General features: G+C 39.6%; 1 protein-coding gene across 3 annotated transcripts in view; it reads left to right on the plus strand.

Moving 5' to 3' along the window:
- The first annotated feature begins 1,506 nt into the window (after positions 1 to 1,506).
- The window catches only part of TSHR (thyroid stimulating hormone receptor), a 66,339-nt gene continuing 50,466 nt past the window's right edge, over positions 1,507 to 17,379 (plus strand). For all 3 annotated transcript variants that reach the window (XM_075712602.1, XM_075712603.1, XM_075712604.1), the window contains exon 1: positions 1,507 to 1,682. In XM_075712602.1, coding sequence (XP_075568717.1) covers positions 1,507 to 1,682 — 176 coding nt within the window. The remainder of the gene's footprint in view (positions 1,683 to 17,379) is intronic.

Below are 17,379 nucleotides of genomic sequence, written 5' to 3' on the forward strand. Positions count from 1 at the left end.
TTTAGGAAACACATACAAATGAACTGACTTGAATTACTTTTAAAGAGTTATATCAAAATAATATCTGATGTGTAGTACTCAGAACTTTTGGATAACCCTGATCTAGCTGGAGGGGAACTATTTACCCAAGAAGATTGTGGTCTAATATTTTACTGTGAGTATGTTACTTTTTCAAGTTTCCTCCTCCCAATGTTACAAACATTTTTGATGACATTTTGTTGACATTTTTCTTGTTGTGTGCCTACACATGCACAAAATCTACATGAAGGAGTAAACACTGGGATTTAGTTAAAAAAATTAAAGGAATTGAGGCAAAGTATTAAAGAACTTTCTTTACTGCCTCCCTCACTGAATTAAACAATAATGTTTCTTTTTTTCTCTCACTGCTTTTAAATACTTGGTTTTAGCAAGAGAATCTCTTGTTTATGAAGAAACCAAGAATTAAATGAGTATTAAACAGATTTTTTCAGCTTTTAGTATGTCTGTCAGACACAGATATGACTGCTTCAGTGTGGGAACCTCTGTGCCATGTCCTTTGTAGACCTGTGTCCCTAACAGTGACTGGAGTAGGTTGCTACTTAAGTGACAATAATTCCACCTGATTTCTCTCAAGGCTGGATATTTTTCCTCCATTTTTTCGTCAGGGAAAGGACTTTATCTTTTCTGATAATGTGGAAAATGTTACTCTCTCCTCTTCACTTTGGTCTCTAATCACTCTTTAGAATTTTCAGTGCTTTTTTAAACTGCTGTACGTTTAGCGCCTATCTGCTTTGCAGTGTGTGACTTCTCACTCGGTGTAAAGATCGGTTTTAACTTCACTGCTTCTGCGGGCGAGTTAGTCCTGCGCTTGCACAGCCCCCTCCCTCCTCCCTTCTGCAAAGACGCTAGGAGAAATGTCTGGGGCAAGACGTCGCGCCGCCGCCTCCGAACACGGCTCGGCGGGCTCGTCCCGCTGCCGGCAGGGAGCCGCAGCCCGGCTCCGTGCTGGCGGCCCTCGCCCGGCCGCCCGCCCCGCTGGGCCGGGCCGGCAGCCGGCTGGTCCGGGCCGGCAGCCCGCTGGCCCCCGCAGGGCCGGCCGCCCTCGGCAGGTGGCCCCGGCGCCCCGCGGCTGCGGGCGGGAGCGCGGGGGGCGGCGCTGCGCGGGTGGCGGGGTCCCGGGCGGCGCGGCCGGGCCGGGCGCAGCCGGGGCAGAGGCCGGGGGGACCCCGCGGGAGCGGGGGGGGCCGGGTCCGTGTGGGGCGGGGAGCGGCAGGGAGGGGTGGCCGGCGGCGTGGGCGCGGGGGGCCGGGGCGAGGGGCCGGAGCCTGCCCGAAGGAGCGGGGGGCGCAGGGCGTGCTGAGACCTTTCCTGGCCCCGCGTCGGGAGGAGGCGGCGTCGCCCAGCGGAGCTGCCGCCTTTCCCGAGCAGCTTCTCCCGGCGGGGCAGCGCCGTCTGCCCCCGCGGCTCCGGTGTCTCCTCCCTTCCCCTCGGAGAGGCGAGGGGCAGAGCGGGAGCGGGCGGCGGAAGATGCTGTGCCTCCCGGTAGCCTTCCAGTTGCTGCTGGTACTGGTGCTGGTGCCGTGCGGCCGGGGCGCAGAGAGGTGCCCTTCAGCCTTCTGCGAGTGTTCCGACTGGGATGACTACAAAATCACTTGCAGGGGCATCCACTTCATTCCCAGCCTTCCGGAGGACACCCAGACCCTGTGAGTACATCGGGACGGTCAGGGGAGACACTAGCCGGTTGTGAGTACTCGTCTTTTGCAAGCAGGAGATGCTCTGAGCTAATGCCCTGCGAGATGAGGGCGGGAAGTGGTGAGGGGCGAGTGCTGTAATTTACCTGGGCAGTACAGCATAGCGGGAGCGGCAATGTGCAGCCTCTGTGTGTGTCAGGGAGAGATGGAGACTCTCAAAGCTTACAAAGATGTGAAGACATTATCGTCCGTTGGGCCTTAAAAGCCCTGGGTAGGGTATGGGAAAATTAGTTACACAGCTGTTTGTGGGCAAACTGAGTGGAAGGCTGGCTCCTGTGTGGTTATCTGCCTAGGGGCTGAGGGGAAGGAAGGATAGATCAAACACAGTTTTGTAATTAAAAGAAGAACAGGAATTGGATGCGTCACCTCGCAAACAGTTCCACAAAGCTTCTGTGCACTTTCAGCTTCTTTGCCAAAGCCCGACAAAAAGAGTCCATGGGAACTGAGAATCCCAATATACCATCCAGGAGACAAAGTACTTCAGATAAATAAAAGCGTGGCGTATGGGACAGAGCAGCAAACTTGGAACCTGTCAAAGTGATAGAGCAATTCAAGTTCCAAAACCTAAGTGTTTAGTACCATTACAGGCACCGTAGAATATCTTGTCTGGGTTCGTGCTGCCCGTCCAGAAGAGTGTCCTGTGTCGTATCTGTCAGCCCCATAGAGATATCAGACAAATACTCTAGGGAAACCAAAATGGCACCAAGTCAGCTGTAACTAAGTGGCTGGATTACTCCTGGCTTTTGCTTTGTCTCATAAAGCACAAAATATTTCTAGTCTCCAAGGGAAGGTCCATTTGTTAGTAGATTACTTTCTGATAAAATAAACAAGCTCAGTTGATTTAATTGCAAGATAAAATGATAACAGGTTGTTTGGTTTATGTCTTGATAATGATTCCTGGGACTTGATTTGAAAATATTAGCCATTGAGTTATTGGAACTTATTTGAATGGACTCCTCGAGATTTTTTAACACCTGAAAGTAAAGGCTTGGCAAACTGATCACTTACCTGAAAAGACAGAGAAAAAATTATTTATGTTATTTCCATTATTTATGCATGCCTTTAATTTTTTTGATGATTAGACCACTGTATTTCAATTGATAATATTTTAAATTATATGGGTTTTGGTTTGGTTATTATACTTTTGTCTATGCGGTTTATTTAGTTTGAAATTGCAGTAATGTTACTGTATGTAACAGGTAGTATGTTCTTTGAAATCTACCATGACAAACTAGAAAATAAAGCAGTTTCAGCTTATAGGAGAGATATACCTTCATACAGGCATTTAAAGTAGTTAATAGAAACAATGAGATCACATAATGGAATTGGATACTTTCCTTGAAAATGCTGGTTTGGTGGCTGAGAAGTACCTCTCCACATACAGCTTCACAAATAAAGCACTTTGGCTGCGGGAGTTCTAGTGTTTTAAAAACCTGTTGTAACGGGGGCTCTAAGATCACAAGCCACTGTTTTTAAAGGACAGAAACACGCAGTGAAAATCTTATTTCCATGGAAAGAGTAATTAACAAAATCAAATGAGAAATATTTTTGTTTACTTTGGGTGTATTTTAATCATCCGTACCAATTGGGATGACCCTTACAAACTTCTCAAGAACTGTGCTCCCTACCATAGTCATTATAAGACAAGAAAAAAATCCAGATAATGTCAATTGTGATTTTATGGTGTATGGTAGAAAAGGTAGAACATGCACTGTATAGTCTGATTTGAAAATAAATGGGAAAATTCTCTAAGGGAATAAGGAAAACAAAGCTCTTTTCACACACACACACACACACACACACAAAAAGCATTTTTTACTTCAGTTTGCAGTTCTCTCTCTGGATAAGGTGTGTATATTTTCCTTCTGTGTTATTATTTGAATTGCTGAAGTTTGGTGGACTGTATCTAATTCTGTAGTCCCTAGCCCTCGGCAAATGACTTAATCTTTCTTTCGCTCCATATGTTAAATGGGAGTCATAACAGTTACTTGTATCTGTTTTTCATTCAGAGTGCTTTCAGATGCTTCAGACTGACTTACTTGCATGTGGAGGATAAAATAACACAAGGAGTTTTCCTGAGAGATTGTAAGATGTGTGCCCCTGCTTCCATCATGTTTTGCATCCTTTTGCCTTACTCCTTCCAACAGTTCTGAATTAAAGACAAAAGATTCCAAAATAATTGAAGTTTCTGTTAACCTTAAGAACAAATGAACACTTCTTTTGAAGTGAAGTATGTCGATGTGCCTATCTGCACATTATATGTTGAAACCCTCTAAAATTTTCCCCAAATCCCACAACTTTGTTACTTTAGGCTGTCGTGTTTTAACGACAGCTGGGAGATAAGCACCATACAGCCACTTGCCCACTCCCCCCTGATGGGATGGGGGAGTGAATTGGAAGAGTAAAGGTGAGAAAAATCGTGGGTTGAGACAAAGACACTTTAATAGGTAAAGCAAAAGCCATGCACGCAAGCAAAGCAAAACAAGGAATTCATTCACTACTTCCCATCAGCAGGCAGGTGTTCAGCCATCTCCAGGAAAGCAGGGCTCCATCAAGTGGAACGGTGACTTGGGAAGACAAAACGCCATAACTCCAAATGTCCCCCCCTTCCTTCTTCTTCCCGCTCCCCCCAGCTTTATATGCTGAGCATAATGTCATATGGTGTGGAATATCCCTTTGGTCAGTTGGGGCCAGCTGTTGTGGCTGTGCCCCGTCCCAACTTCTTGTGCATCTCCAGGCTTCTCAGTCAGTAGAGCATAAGAAGCTGAAAGGTCCTTGATTTAGTGTAAGCACTACTTAGAAACAACTAAAACATCAGTGTGTTATCAACATTATTCTCACACTAAATCCAAAACACAGCACTATGCCAACTACTAGGAAGAAAATTAACTCTATCCCAGCCAAAACCACGACGAGGTAAAGTAACTTTGCTTCTTGGTTGTTATGTGTGAACCTCAAGATTGCCAATTTTAAAAATTTATTATGTGGCTATTCAGTTTTGTAGGGTTTGTAAAGCTAAGAGACTGGTCAGTCTAGGAACACTTTGCCAGCTTTTGAAGATGATGGGCTCTTTTCAGTGCACAGGATCTTGAAACTCCAATTAAAGTTTTATTCCCATTATTCAGTCAGGACTGTTCTCATTTCTCTGCCCTACTTTAAGAGAGTGGTGTAAGCCTTTTTTTAACAAGCCATGCTTATAAGAAATTGCAAAAAATGTTTTTTTCCAAATTCTTTTAGTGGAAAAGTGTCATAACTTCAGCCAGGAAAGTGTGTCTGTTTTAACTGTTTTTAATGTATTTGTCCAAATATAGTTAATGCAGGTGCTTATCCAGAATGGCTGAGTGCACAGATACTGTTCTTGGAGATAAGTTTTTCAGTACAAGATTTTTTTTTTTTTCTTTTTCTGTGGAGTAAACAAAATAAGTAGAAAGAAAAAGGCTTTGTGTATTACAGGCAAAGCTTGTATTGTTGCCTGAAGTTAAGGATTACATACTAGTACCATGCTATGTTGGGAAAGCAGTTCTAAGTGGTATTGAAAAACAGTACTAGAAATATGAAATTAGGTATCAATAATTTTGTTGCATCTATAATATTTTCATGCCTCTCTCTGCACAGCTGACACCTGGCCTGGTCTGTGGCATTTTACCCCTGCCTGGCCCTCCTTTGCTTCTGCCTCTGCCTGTCTTTGACTCCACTCCTCCTTCATGCTGTGGCTGTGGCACTGTGTGCATGGGGCTGAGGGGATCCCTGTCCCAACCACTTGGCTGGCAGTGCTTTTCTCTTTCACCAGCACAGTGGTGGAACAGGGCAATGGTTGGTGCTAGAACCTCCTCCATATTTGGTGGAATATGCCGGGGGGAGATCCTGGCCTTTCAGTGCAAGCAGATCCACTAGGAAGTGGGGGTTAATGTCCGTGAAGAATTACTTACACTTACAGATCACCAAAACCCCACTGAACCTTTGTCCAAAGACATAATTGCATCAATAATGCTTGAATTATTGTAATACCTTTCTTGACATCATTATGATGAAATATTCAGATGGTATCATTATCCCAGCATCATCTCAATGCAGTTCCCAATGCTTTTCCTTTTATGAATCTATTATTAGTTGGTTTTAATTATTTTTTCTTTGGCAATAAAACTAATAAAGCTTTTCTTCTTATTTATTTGTGCTCTACATCACCTGCATTTGCAGACTAAAATAATTTCAACTCCTCTTCCTATCCCCAATATCCTCAATACCCTCACTTAAATTTTCCACCACTTAAGGACAGCCATAGCAAATCAGTCCGATGGCTCTCATCTAATGCAGTATCCTGTCTCCAGGATTTCCCTTCTCTTAATTTTCCTTAGATATCTGCATATAGAAATGATATGTGGTACTCTCCATGAGTTGCATCTCAGCTTTCAGTCATTTTTACCTGCAGGAAGTTTCTAAACTCGGTGTGGTTTTGTCATTACAGTAACCCTCAAAGGACTGCTCTTCTGTGTCCCTTGAGTTTCATGTCTGTGCATCATTCAGTTGTCTCTTGAGCCCATTTCAACATCCATACTATCCTTCAGCAATGAGTTCCACAAGTTTAACAGAAGTTGTAAGAACTCTTTTTTGTTGTCGTCATTGAAAATGCAACATTGTCCTCACATCAGCAGCTGCATACACATTTTCAGGTCCATGTTGTGTCCCTTAAGCCTGCTGACAATATTCTCATCTCCTCCCTATACCTTCTATAGCAAGCCAACAGTAGTGTCCTATGTTCCTTCTGATAAATGTTACTCAAAGCAGTCTCATCTGCTGCCTAAAACATATATATATATATATATATGACTGGACAGAAGGCAGCATCTTCTGAGTTCAGAGCTGTGTGACTGCTGAATGATTATTCCCCACAGAATTAACAAGGGCTGAGCCCTCCCTGCTTTTCTTCTTTTTTTGTTTCTTCCCCCCGCCCCGCCCCTGAAGGAATGCTAATAAGGTTTCTAGCTTGTACCCAGGTGCTATTTTCACATCACCATAATCAAATCTGGTTGAAATTGGACGAGAGGGAGTAAGGGGGGGACAGTGGAAGTGGCAGATAAATAGACAAAAAAAACAGTGCAGTCTTTAAGAATATGCTCTTTGCATGAGGTATTAAGCTACAATTCTGCATCTGCTCCAGGATATTGGCCTTAGGTAGGATACTGGTTTTTGATAAATGCAAGGTAGCTCACCCTTCAAGGGCAAGAAGCCCTGGCCTATGTATGTTTACTATGTTGGTAAGGGTGAGCATGCGGATACCAGGATAACAAGATGTAGTGAATAAGCTTGTCTGCTTAGTTCCCCATGCGGTTGTCAGCTTTTGATAAAAGAGATATGGAAACTGTGTAACATATTTTACACATTTACAATGTGATCTTTAGAACTAGCAATGATATATCGAATATTCTTAAATACTTATTGATATTTTTTTTTTAACTAGAGAACAAAATACAGAAGGACTTAACAGTTTTACCTGTAATAACTGCATCACTGGCATCCACATTTTTCATAAGCTTAATGAGTAGTTTAGAGCATTTTGAGTTCACAGAAGCTACAAGTAAAACTGAAGGAGATGGTGTCTCTATATTGAAAATAAACTAAACTGCTTTAAAATATTTTCCCCCAAATCTTAGTCTTAGGAATTGTCTGAAATTCAGAGATATTCTGACTTCAGGTAAGTCTGTTGTGATCTTTTTTATAGACTTCAGTACTTCAGAATTAAGTATGGAGCCTCATAAATACATCTTCATAAATAACCTTGCAACATAAGCGCATAATTATTAAACCAATTTTAATGATGAAGTACCGAGAGTCTAGAAGAACATGAAAAAAACTGACATGGTTAAAGAAACAACTGAAGGAAGCTATTAGGGCATCCTTCAGAAAATGGAAGTCATGCCCAAATGAGGTAATTTTTGGAAACTGGAAGTAATACAGTACAAAATATTTTTAAGAGAAACTTGTAATATCATAAAAACTCAGTATAATCTTCAAAACACAGAAGAAGGTAAGTGAAAAACTTCTATCAAACTGAAGTGTCAGTATGAAGCTTGTTTGAAACAAATTGAAAAATTGAATAGGATTAAATTCCCTGAGCCAGATAATATTTGTGTAAGAGTTCCAAAGACATTAAAATACGAAATTACTGCTTTAGCTACTGTAGTATATAACTTGTTTAAATCAGCCATGGTGACAGAGGAATGGAAGATCACAAGTGTAGCATAATTCTTTAAAAAAAATGCTTTAGGGAATACCTTGGGAGCTAAATGCTGGTAGGTCTGTCTTCTTTGGAAGACTGAAAAATAGGAAGGAATCCATCTGGTTTTCATAAAGAGAAAGCTAACCTCACAAATGTATATGCTAGTTCTTCAAAGGAATCAGAAATGTGAATATATTGATTTTTGAACTTGCATTTTCAAAAAAAATCAGCAAGGACCTTAGGAAAGACTTGAGACAAATTAGCTGTTAGACATAGGAAAACAAGCTGTTATATGGATTGACAGCAGGTTTATGCAAGGAAAAAAAAAGGTGGTAACAAATTCTTAATTTTCAGAATATAGGGAATTCATCGAAGGACCTTTACTTGGAACTATGACATCGAACAGTCTGGGTGGAGGCTGCTCCTTGTTTAGGCTGTTCCTAGTTTCTTTTAATCTGGGTGTTGTAGTAAGCTACACATAGATATGCTGTGATCTTGATGAGTCAGCTGCCTTCAATACATGCCATTTTTATATCCTGCTATTTCTCCCCAATAGCCTGCCACCAGCAGCTATTATTGGTAGCTGAAAAGACAAAAATCTTATTGTTCCCTTTAAGTGAGCCTAATTGCCCTTAGAGTGAGCAGGAATTACACAGATCCATTGCAGGGAGACTAAAACCTATAGTTTACTGGTTTAGCTTCATAAAGGTTGATAACACAGCTTCTTGCCTGCATCTTTTAGAAACTGGTCTCATAAGATTTCAGTAAGATATAATCTTAATTACATTGTAAAAAAATATGTGGGTTGTGATTGGCTTATGATCTACTGCCATTTAACTGTAGCAAAAAGAGAATGTTCGCTTTCTAACAGCTGTTTAAAACTCACTGTGAATGGTTACATGGTAAAATACATTCTAGTAAAATGCTGGGTGCTTGTTTGTGAACTTCATTTGTTTTCCCTTCTTAATAAGTTGTAGAGGCATAGATTTGAAGGCCGAGAGAGCTCATGGGAACATCTAGTCTGACATTCTGGATGATAAAAAGCATAAAACTTCCCAATAGGTACGGTTAATTAGAGCTCCTTCTCCTTTTTTATTTTTTGGGGTAGAAAAATCATGTATTGTTGGTTTAAAAATAATATTTAAAAGAATCGTATTAAAAAGAATCCCATACAACTGTTAACAAATTTTTCAAATGCTCAGTCATCCTTGCTTTTTGTCTGTGTTTGTGGCTACTGCTGTGCGGTACAAAGTAGGGAAGTGTATTTAGGCATTGAATTTATGCACTTTGAATGGCCACTCTGGAGTGAATTATCACTGTCTCTGCATTGACTCCAAGAAATTCAGGCTTCTAATTTTGATCCTCTGAACTGCACATAAGAAAAGTGCCAGAACTATCCTGGAGTAAATGGTTGGGATAAATCCTTTCTCTCCCGGGATGAAATCTGGGCAACTGTAGCTTTATGCCACTAGATTTTGTGAGATCTTTACCTGTCAGATGAGAGCCCCCTGCATTCTCATAGTTAACATGATCAAATTGCTCCATTTTTTTGATAAATCGAACAAGTTATGATCCTGGCATCTTCCACTGTAAGGTATGTTTTTCAATACTTTATATAAACCTGTGATTCCTTTCTGAACTGTCTCCAACATTTCTACCTCCTTCTTAAACTATGTTCATTAGAATTGAACTACCCATATGCATTATTAAACATTTTTGGGCATAGAGCTCCGATCAGTTATCCACTAAGCGTAAACCTTAAGTCATTTTCAAAGTCTTTGTTTTTGGGAATAGTGTCTAAGAAACCCATAAGAAAAATTTGTAGTCTGCTGTGCTTAAAAACATTTTTTTTCTGCTCATCTATTTCAATGCACATCATCTGCTTTACTCAATTTACCAAATATTTCAGCTCTCTGTTTATCAGTGACTTGTCTCCTTCATTATTTACAATTCTCACAAAATTTGTTTTCTGAGTTACGTCATTCAGCACCTTTAGCAGTCTCCTCATCAGAAAGTCTGCTTTCCTTTTTTGTTGAATCTGGTAGTATTTGTTGTTTGTATAGGGATCATAAGCAATTTATTGCCCTTGCCTTCTTTCTCTGTCAGACTGTTGTAGTGCAAACAACTTCTCAGCTGAAAGGTTTCTCATATCAACGTAATAAAAACAAGATAGTGCCATTATTTAAGAACCATTTCTGGACTTAAACATCACAGTCTAAATCTGAATATTCCTTTTAAAACAGAATCTTTCACATAAAGAGCTACTAACCAATGGGAGACCAAGTTTGCTGAAACTTTCAAGTCTTCCTATCTTTGGAGTATTTTTTTCATCTTGCAAAAGTAACTATTCCCTTCATTGCAAAACCAGAAGATCACTATAATGACATTGTCACTGAAAGGCATTTTTGTGTAAGAGTTGATCGCAGTATAGCAATTTTCCTTTTTCTGTCTCCCCAGATTTTCTCATTTCCTGGTTCACCTTCCTCTTGTAACTAAGTTATTTTAAAATTTTTCACAGTCAGCTCTTAGCATTACTACCTTAATAACTTCCTAGCATGAGTAAACATTGTTACCTTACTGTTTACCTCCCTTTTCCTGGTCATTTATGAATACTAAACAGCCTAAGCCCTTACCCAGATCCATGTGGAACTTAATTTACTCTTCTCCTTTGTTTCCTATTTTTAACCAATAATTTATTTGAAGTGTATTTATCCAAACTGTCACAATCTTGGAAATGAACTAGGCTTTTTTTTTCCCCTAAGGAAGAACTAAATTTTCCTTGTATATTGAAGTGTTTCCCTCAGGAGGAGATAATTGCATAAACTTATTTTTAATATGTAAAATCCTTATGTAAACACTTATACATGCTGGAAAGTAACAGTGAAAACTATTTCTTAAGGAAGATCTAATTAAAGATACAAATAAATGTATTACCTTAGAAACTGCTGAAGGTGCTCTCTCTGATCAGCCTCAAAACTTAGATCCATTTACTTGTATATTATCAGCCTTATCACAGTATTGCAGTACCATGCTCACTGTCTTTGGCAGTTTAGCTAAGATTCTAAACCTGAAGTGTTGTACAGTCTGAAATACCAGCTGGTACACCATTGCTTTTGTTACTGTTAATAAAACTGAATTGGCATGGATGCTGAGCAGGTTTCCGCACCAGCATTTGTTAGTTTCCATTGTCCTTCACTGAGGATTTTAGACAATCTGACAGGCAGAAAAAAAGTCTTTGAAAGGCTGCCACTGGATTTTTGGTACTGTTCTGGGTTCCCTTTTAAAAGAGGTTAAATTTTGAATGTCCGCGTGCATACCAGTTGCACTTCTCATACTTGCCTGTATTTAACTTGCACTGTCATCACCACAAGTCAACTCCAACTCATTCCTTACATTCCTCAAATAGGAAAAATCAAGTAAGTTACATTCATTATTTCATTAATTGTCTATATTACTGTCATTTGTGGACCAAAACCCTGTAACTGTGGGCATTGTACAAGGACAGGACATAGATGGTTCTTGCCTCCAAAAGTAACGTAGGGCTGCAGGTAGGTAGAGACGAACATGGGCATCTGTAAGGCAATAGAAAGCTGCATATTTACATATATAATATATGCACATTTCTGGAATAGGGTTGCGTTTTTTTCCCTAAGGTACAGCTCTGCCACTATTGTAATTTATAAATGAAAGACATTTAAGCTAAGCAAATATGAAACCAAAATTACTGTTTATGTGTGTTTTCAGTAGAAATTCAAGCAGTTTTGAAGTAACCTCCTGTGTAGTTTTACTTCTAAAAGTCCTTTGTTGTATCTTAACAGTATTATGATGACTGTTGCTTTACATTTCCGTATGTGCTTTTAATGTTTGTCATATATACAAAAAAATAAGGTTTCAGAGATCTTTCTGAATTTTAAAGTATCTCTGACTGTTTATAAAGGCCTCTAAGGTTTTTAAAGCCTGTTTCCTTTCTGTCATGTATGATCTCAGACTTTCTTTGTCTCACGAAACTAGATGTCGCTTTTTTGTTCAAATGGAATAGCAGGAAAATTCTTAATTTACATTCAAAAAGTAAAGAAAATTATTAACTAAGGTATGCTGTTCTATAATCCCTGCTCAGCTAGTCATATTCCAATCAAATTCCCTCCTTATTCCCAAATAAACATGCAAAGATTTCTTTAAAGGGACATGGTTCAAGGGGTCTGTAGTGCAAATATGACCTACTGAAACATTTTCACATTCTGGGACAATGACCTCTGTACTGCAACAACTTTTTAATCCATATGTCTGACATACAGAAATCAAGAAAATGAACAAAAGAGAGTTGAAAAAATGCTGTAATCATATGCAGATGGCAAGAAAGACAGGCTAGGCAGAAAAAGAAGACATCATTTTGGTGGAAAGGGTAAAGATTCTCCTCTTGTGGATCTATGGTACCAATTTTTCTTCCTGACCACCAGAAAAAAGGTAATGCTGTTGCTCAGAGTTGTGATTTTGCAATAAGTATAGATACACGTGTTCAGAATTACATCAGCAGCAAACCTTTTTTTCTGGGCTGCACAAATTTCAAAATTGCTATCAGGACTGTCTCAGCCTCAGTTGAATGCATGCGGTCATGTTCAGGTATGACAAAACATTGTAATGGAGATAGCTTCTGAAGAAGTCCTTGAATAATTTTTTTCTTTGTAACTGAATTCACCCACTAAGAAGGAAGAGAAATATTTTACTAATAGCTATATTAAGCTCTAGACTTTGATTTTTTTAACCTTTGTTCACACTCTTGTTGTGACAGAGACTTCCCCTTTTCCCAACTTGCATCAGTCCTTGTGGAGGAAGGGAGAAGGATTTCACCACTCAGAGAGGTTCTGCAGGAAAATTATGTTTCATATAGTCCTAGTTTATGTTATCGTCTGTGGAAACTCCCTAAATAATGGGTAAGGAGAAAACAGCATTTTTTAACATGGAGTCTTTTAAACTATTTTGATGGGCATTTCCTTTCTGACTAATGGGTCTGAGTTGAAACCAGCTTACTTCATTAGTTCCTGGGGGACAAGTGTGTGCATTCATAGAATCATAGAATGCTTTGGGTTGGAAGGGACCTTTAGAGGTCATCTAGCCCAACCCCCCTGCAGTGAGCAGGGACAGCTTTAACCAGATCAGGTTGCTCAGAGCCCCGTCCAACCTGACCTGGAATGTTGCCAGGGATGGGGCCTCCACCACCTCTCTGGGCAACCTGTGCCAGTGCTTCACCACCCACATTGTAAAAAACTTCTTTCTTATGTCTAGTCTAAATCTATTCTTCTTTAGTTTAAATCCATTAGTCCTTGTTCTGTCACAACAGGCCTTGCTAAAAAGATTCTCCCCATCCTTCCTGTAGTCCCCCTTTAAGTACTGAAAGGCTGCAATAAGGTCTCCCCGCAGCCTTCTCCTCTCCAGGCTGAACAACCCCAACTCTCTCAGCCTGGCCTCATAGGAGAGGTGCTCCAGCCCTCTGATCATTTTTGTGGCCCTTTTCCGGACCCGCTCCAGCAGGTCCATGTCCTTCTTGTGCTGAGGGCCCCAGAGCTGGACGCAGTGCTCCAGGTGGGGTCTCACCAGAGCAGAGCAGAGGGGCAGAATCACCTCCCTCGACCTGCTGGCCATGCTGCTTTTGATGCAGCCCAGGATATGGTTGGCCTTCTGGGCTGCAAGCACACATTGTTGGCTCATGTCCAGCTTTTCATTCACCAGTACCCCCAAGTCCTTCTCCGCAGGGCTACTCTCAATCCCTTCATGCCCCAGCCTGTATTGATATTGGGGGTTGCCCCATCCCAGGTGCAGGACCTTGCACTTGGCCTTGTTGAACCTCATGAGGTTCACACAGGCCCACCTCTCCAGCTTGTCCAGGTCCCTTTGGATGACATCTCACCCATATTAACTCTTTGGAGTGTCCTGGAGCGTAAAAACTTAACAATTATTATACTGGGTCATAAAGAAAGCTCCATCTCACCTAAGATCCTGTCCTAAACACCGACCAAAAGCAGATACCCCGGGCACAGGGTATGAATAGTCTTATATACAGGGATCAAATCAGGGGAGCCAAAGTTCTACTGGAGCTGAAACTAGCAAGGGATGTGAAGGGTAACAAGAGGGACTTCTGTAAGTGCATGGTCAGCAAAAGGAAAACCAAGGAAGCTGTGGGCCCACTGCTCAGGGGGGCAAGGGACCTAGTAACAAAGGATATGGAAAAGGCCTCACCTTCTTTGCACTGTTTGTTTTTTTTATCTGAGGCAATCTGTTTATGGTCTATCTTACTACCCATGGCTGAAAGATAGCCTTAAAAGAGTTTTCATATTGTGCCATCGAGGTAGTTTAACTCTTTCCTGAATTATACATAATTATACAGTTAACATGCTACGTTATAGTGTTAGGTTTCATTTCAATTACCTTTACTGGCTCTTCAATCTCTATATTTAATTATCTCCTTATCTGTGAGAGAAGATAGCTCAAACTTTCCGTGTTGTGTGACTCAACCTTTCTTCTTAAAGGTTGCCATTTAAAATGTTGGTTTTCATTAAATGGGGATATACCAGAGTTAATTGCTGTATACTTTGGTACCTTTGGTTTTGTTTCAAAACAAGTTTAAAAGATTTCTGTAAAATTACTCTATGATGCTTTCCTTAGATCCAGACAGATCACACTCACTTTCTTGAGATCAAGAGAGAACTAGTCTTATCTTAACATGTGTCAGCAGCTTATTATCTATGTTGAGGTGTAAATTGTAATGAATTTACTGTAGGTGCTATCATTGCTTCTACCTGAGTCAGTAGCATTGCATTTTACAAAATCCTGGGTATAATTGTTTCACATTGGCTTGGGTAAGGTATTAGGGCACTGTCTGTATTGCAGAACCTTAAATAGAATAGAAACGGTTGACATAAAGTGGGCTTTTTGCAGATGGGACCATTTTTAATTCTTGAGTAAAACAAGATACTTTTTCTACTCTCTAAAATTTTGGCTATCGTTTAAGAGACACCTAAGTGTGGCTAACACGCTGCTATACTATTAGCAGCTTCACAACTAAATTTGTTAGGTTTTTTGAGGCTTTTTAATGTGTTTCCTATGACCATGACGATGTGTAAGGGCTAAGCCCAGCAGAATACAAAAACATGTTTGAAGTTTTTGAGGAACTGAGATTGTACTGCATAATACCCAACCCTGTTTTGGCAGATCAGCATTTGACAGTAGTCTGTCTGTACTACATGTGAAATTATTCCATCACAGTTAGTGATGGAGGCAGATAATCTAGATTTTTTTTTTAAACCACTTCCTGAAATGGTCCAGTTTTCCAAATATAATCACCCTTTTTAGATTGTTTTGAGGTTCTGTAAACCCATGTTATGGAAAATATCAAACATTTCTTGATTTTGCAAATACATAAAAAGCCTGTACGAGTCAGATTTGTGAGAAGCTGCCTTCTTAACTGATACCAACAGAAAACATACTATTATTAGCTTTTTGCAAAATACTCTGTAAACAGTTGCTTAGTAGTTACAGTATTTTGTAATATTTAAGCTTTTTCTTTCCTTTTACAGTTATATCAGTAAGCTCTGTTAATTCACAAGAAGGCTGTTGTGTGCTTCTGAAGTGTAATGGGTTGGAAATGTAATGTCAAAAGAAAACAATGTAATGAAAACTGACTGCAGTAGCAATTCAAGATTCAGTGGACTGTAACACTTACAGAATTAGTCTGTTAAACGACTGTCGAAATCCTCTCCTAAAATAGAGATTTTTAACTCTGGTGTAAAACACTTTTTTGCTGTGAAGTTGATCAAGACTAGACATCTCCACATACAAGGAGAAGATAAAAATGAGTTTCTACTGCCCTTTCACCATTGTCTTTTGTGACAATGTGCAGTATTCTCATTTAAGTGAACCTCTTCTTAGCATCTACAAAAGAACTATTTGCAGTCCCTCTGCTTTTCTGCTGAGCAAGCTATGTGTGTCGTTAAAGCATACTGAAGTACTGTTTGCTGCTACTGGGAATGGGAATGGCTTTTTGTTTTGCACTTCCCAGCACTGGATGGGTTTCTGTGCCATGACACAGGAATTTTAAATGTTACAAACGTACAGGAAATGCTACTGATAAAATGACTGATAAACAATGAAAAAAAGATATATTCAATGTTCAAAAATTATTATTTTGATCTTCAGTAGTCTCTCTGGTCCCCTACTGTCACTCATTCCTGTTCTTTGTATGGTCACTTCATTGGATTATTGTATGTGTGTACAGTAAAGCAGTGCATAGTTTCTAAATAACTTCAAGAACCCTTAGAACAGTTTTTTCTATGACTCACCATTGTGGTTATGAACAAATCATTTCACTTTAATATTTCATGTTAATTGAGATGATAAAACATGCTAATTTTTTGGACCTAGTATATGTCAACATGCAGGATTTCTGTTTGTCAACAGAAGGATTACAGAAGTACTATGATGCCTTTTCAAGCAAAATATGTAGGTAAATATAATAACATGCATCAGATTTGAAAGGAAATTTTAAAAGTACAGATTTTTGTAAAATGCAGTATTTTGGAAGCATTTTATGTTGCAGCATGTGCATAAAACTATTTAAATGATTACCCGAAAGACAATTGATAAGATATTTTAATGGATTTGGTAAGTATTACTTTAAGAAAGCTCAAATCTGGTTTTGGCTTCAGAAAGAGTTAAATACTTTTACAAATGAAAACAACTCGGTGTTGTTCAGAAAATGAACTATTTGCAACTAAAACTTTTCTTTTTTTTCCTAAGTGTAGCCATTTCTTATGATAAGCCACAGAATATCCAGATATTGCCAAAGGTCAAGGAAAAATCTTCCAGCTGTGAGAAATGTGGCCAATGAATAAGCTCCATGTCTGTGTTTCATATTTACATGTGATGTCTCATCACATACTCGACTTCTACTTCCTTTATTTGATGCAGAAACAGCAGTTACACACTGGGTTTACAGGTACCCTGTGTACCATGAAGTGTATTAACAATTTCCTATGAGGAATGTTAGCAATATCGTACACTGATATGAACTGAGAATTTCAAAGGTAGCTCCCACTTTTGTTCAGAAATGTTTGTAGGCTTGGAAACATATTTCCCAAAACAAAACAGTTACTTAACTTATTTTTAGACGGGGTTTTTTTTTTAGTTCAATATTTCACTTAGTAATTTATTGTCTTTTCAAGTTTATTGTCTGTTCAACTTTGCCTTAAATAAGGAGAAAATATTTAAAACAGTTGACCAATAGTCTTTGTGTTTATGCATAAAGGCAAACATCAATGGAGAAAATAATTTGTATCCTTCAAATGTTAAACACAAAGGCCTTACAAAGACCTTACCACTGTGCAGGGCAGTTGTGTATGATTTTTATAAAAAACTGTTTTAATTTGGTGTAAATTGAAG

The sequence above is a fragment of the Pelecanus crispus genome, chromosome 6 (assembly GCF_030463565.1).
Source record: "Pelecanus crispus isolate bPelCri1 chromosome 6, bPelCri1.pri, whole genome shotgun sequence".
Lineage (NCBI taxonomy): Eukaryota > Metazoa > Chordata > Aves > Pelecaniformes > Pelecanidae > Pelecanus > Pelecanus crispus.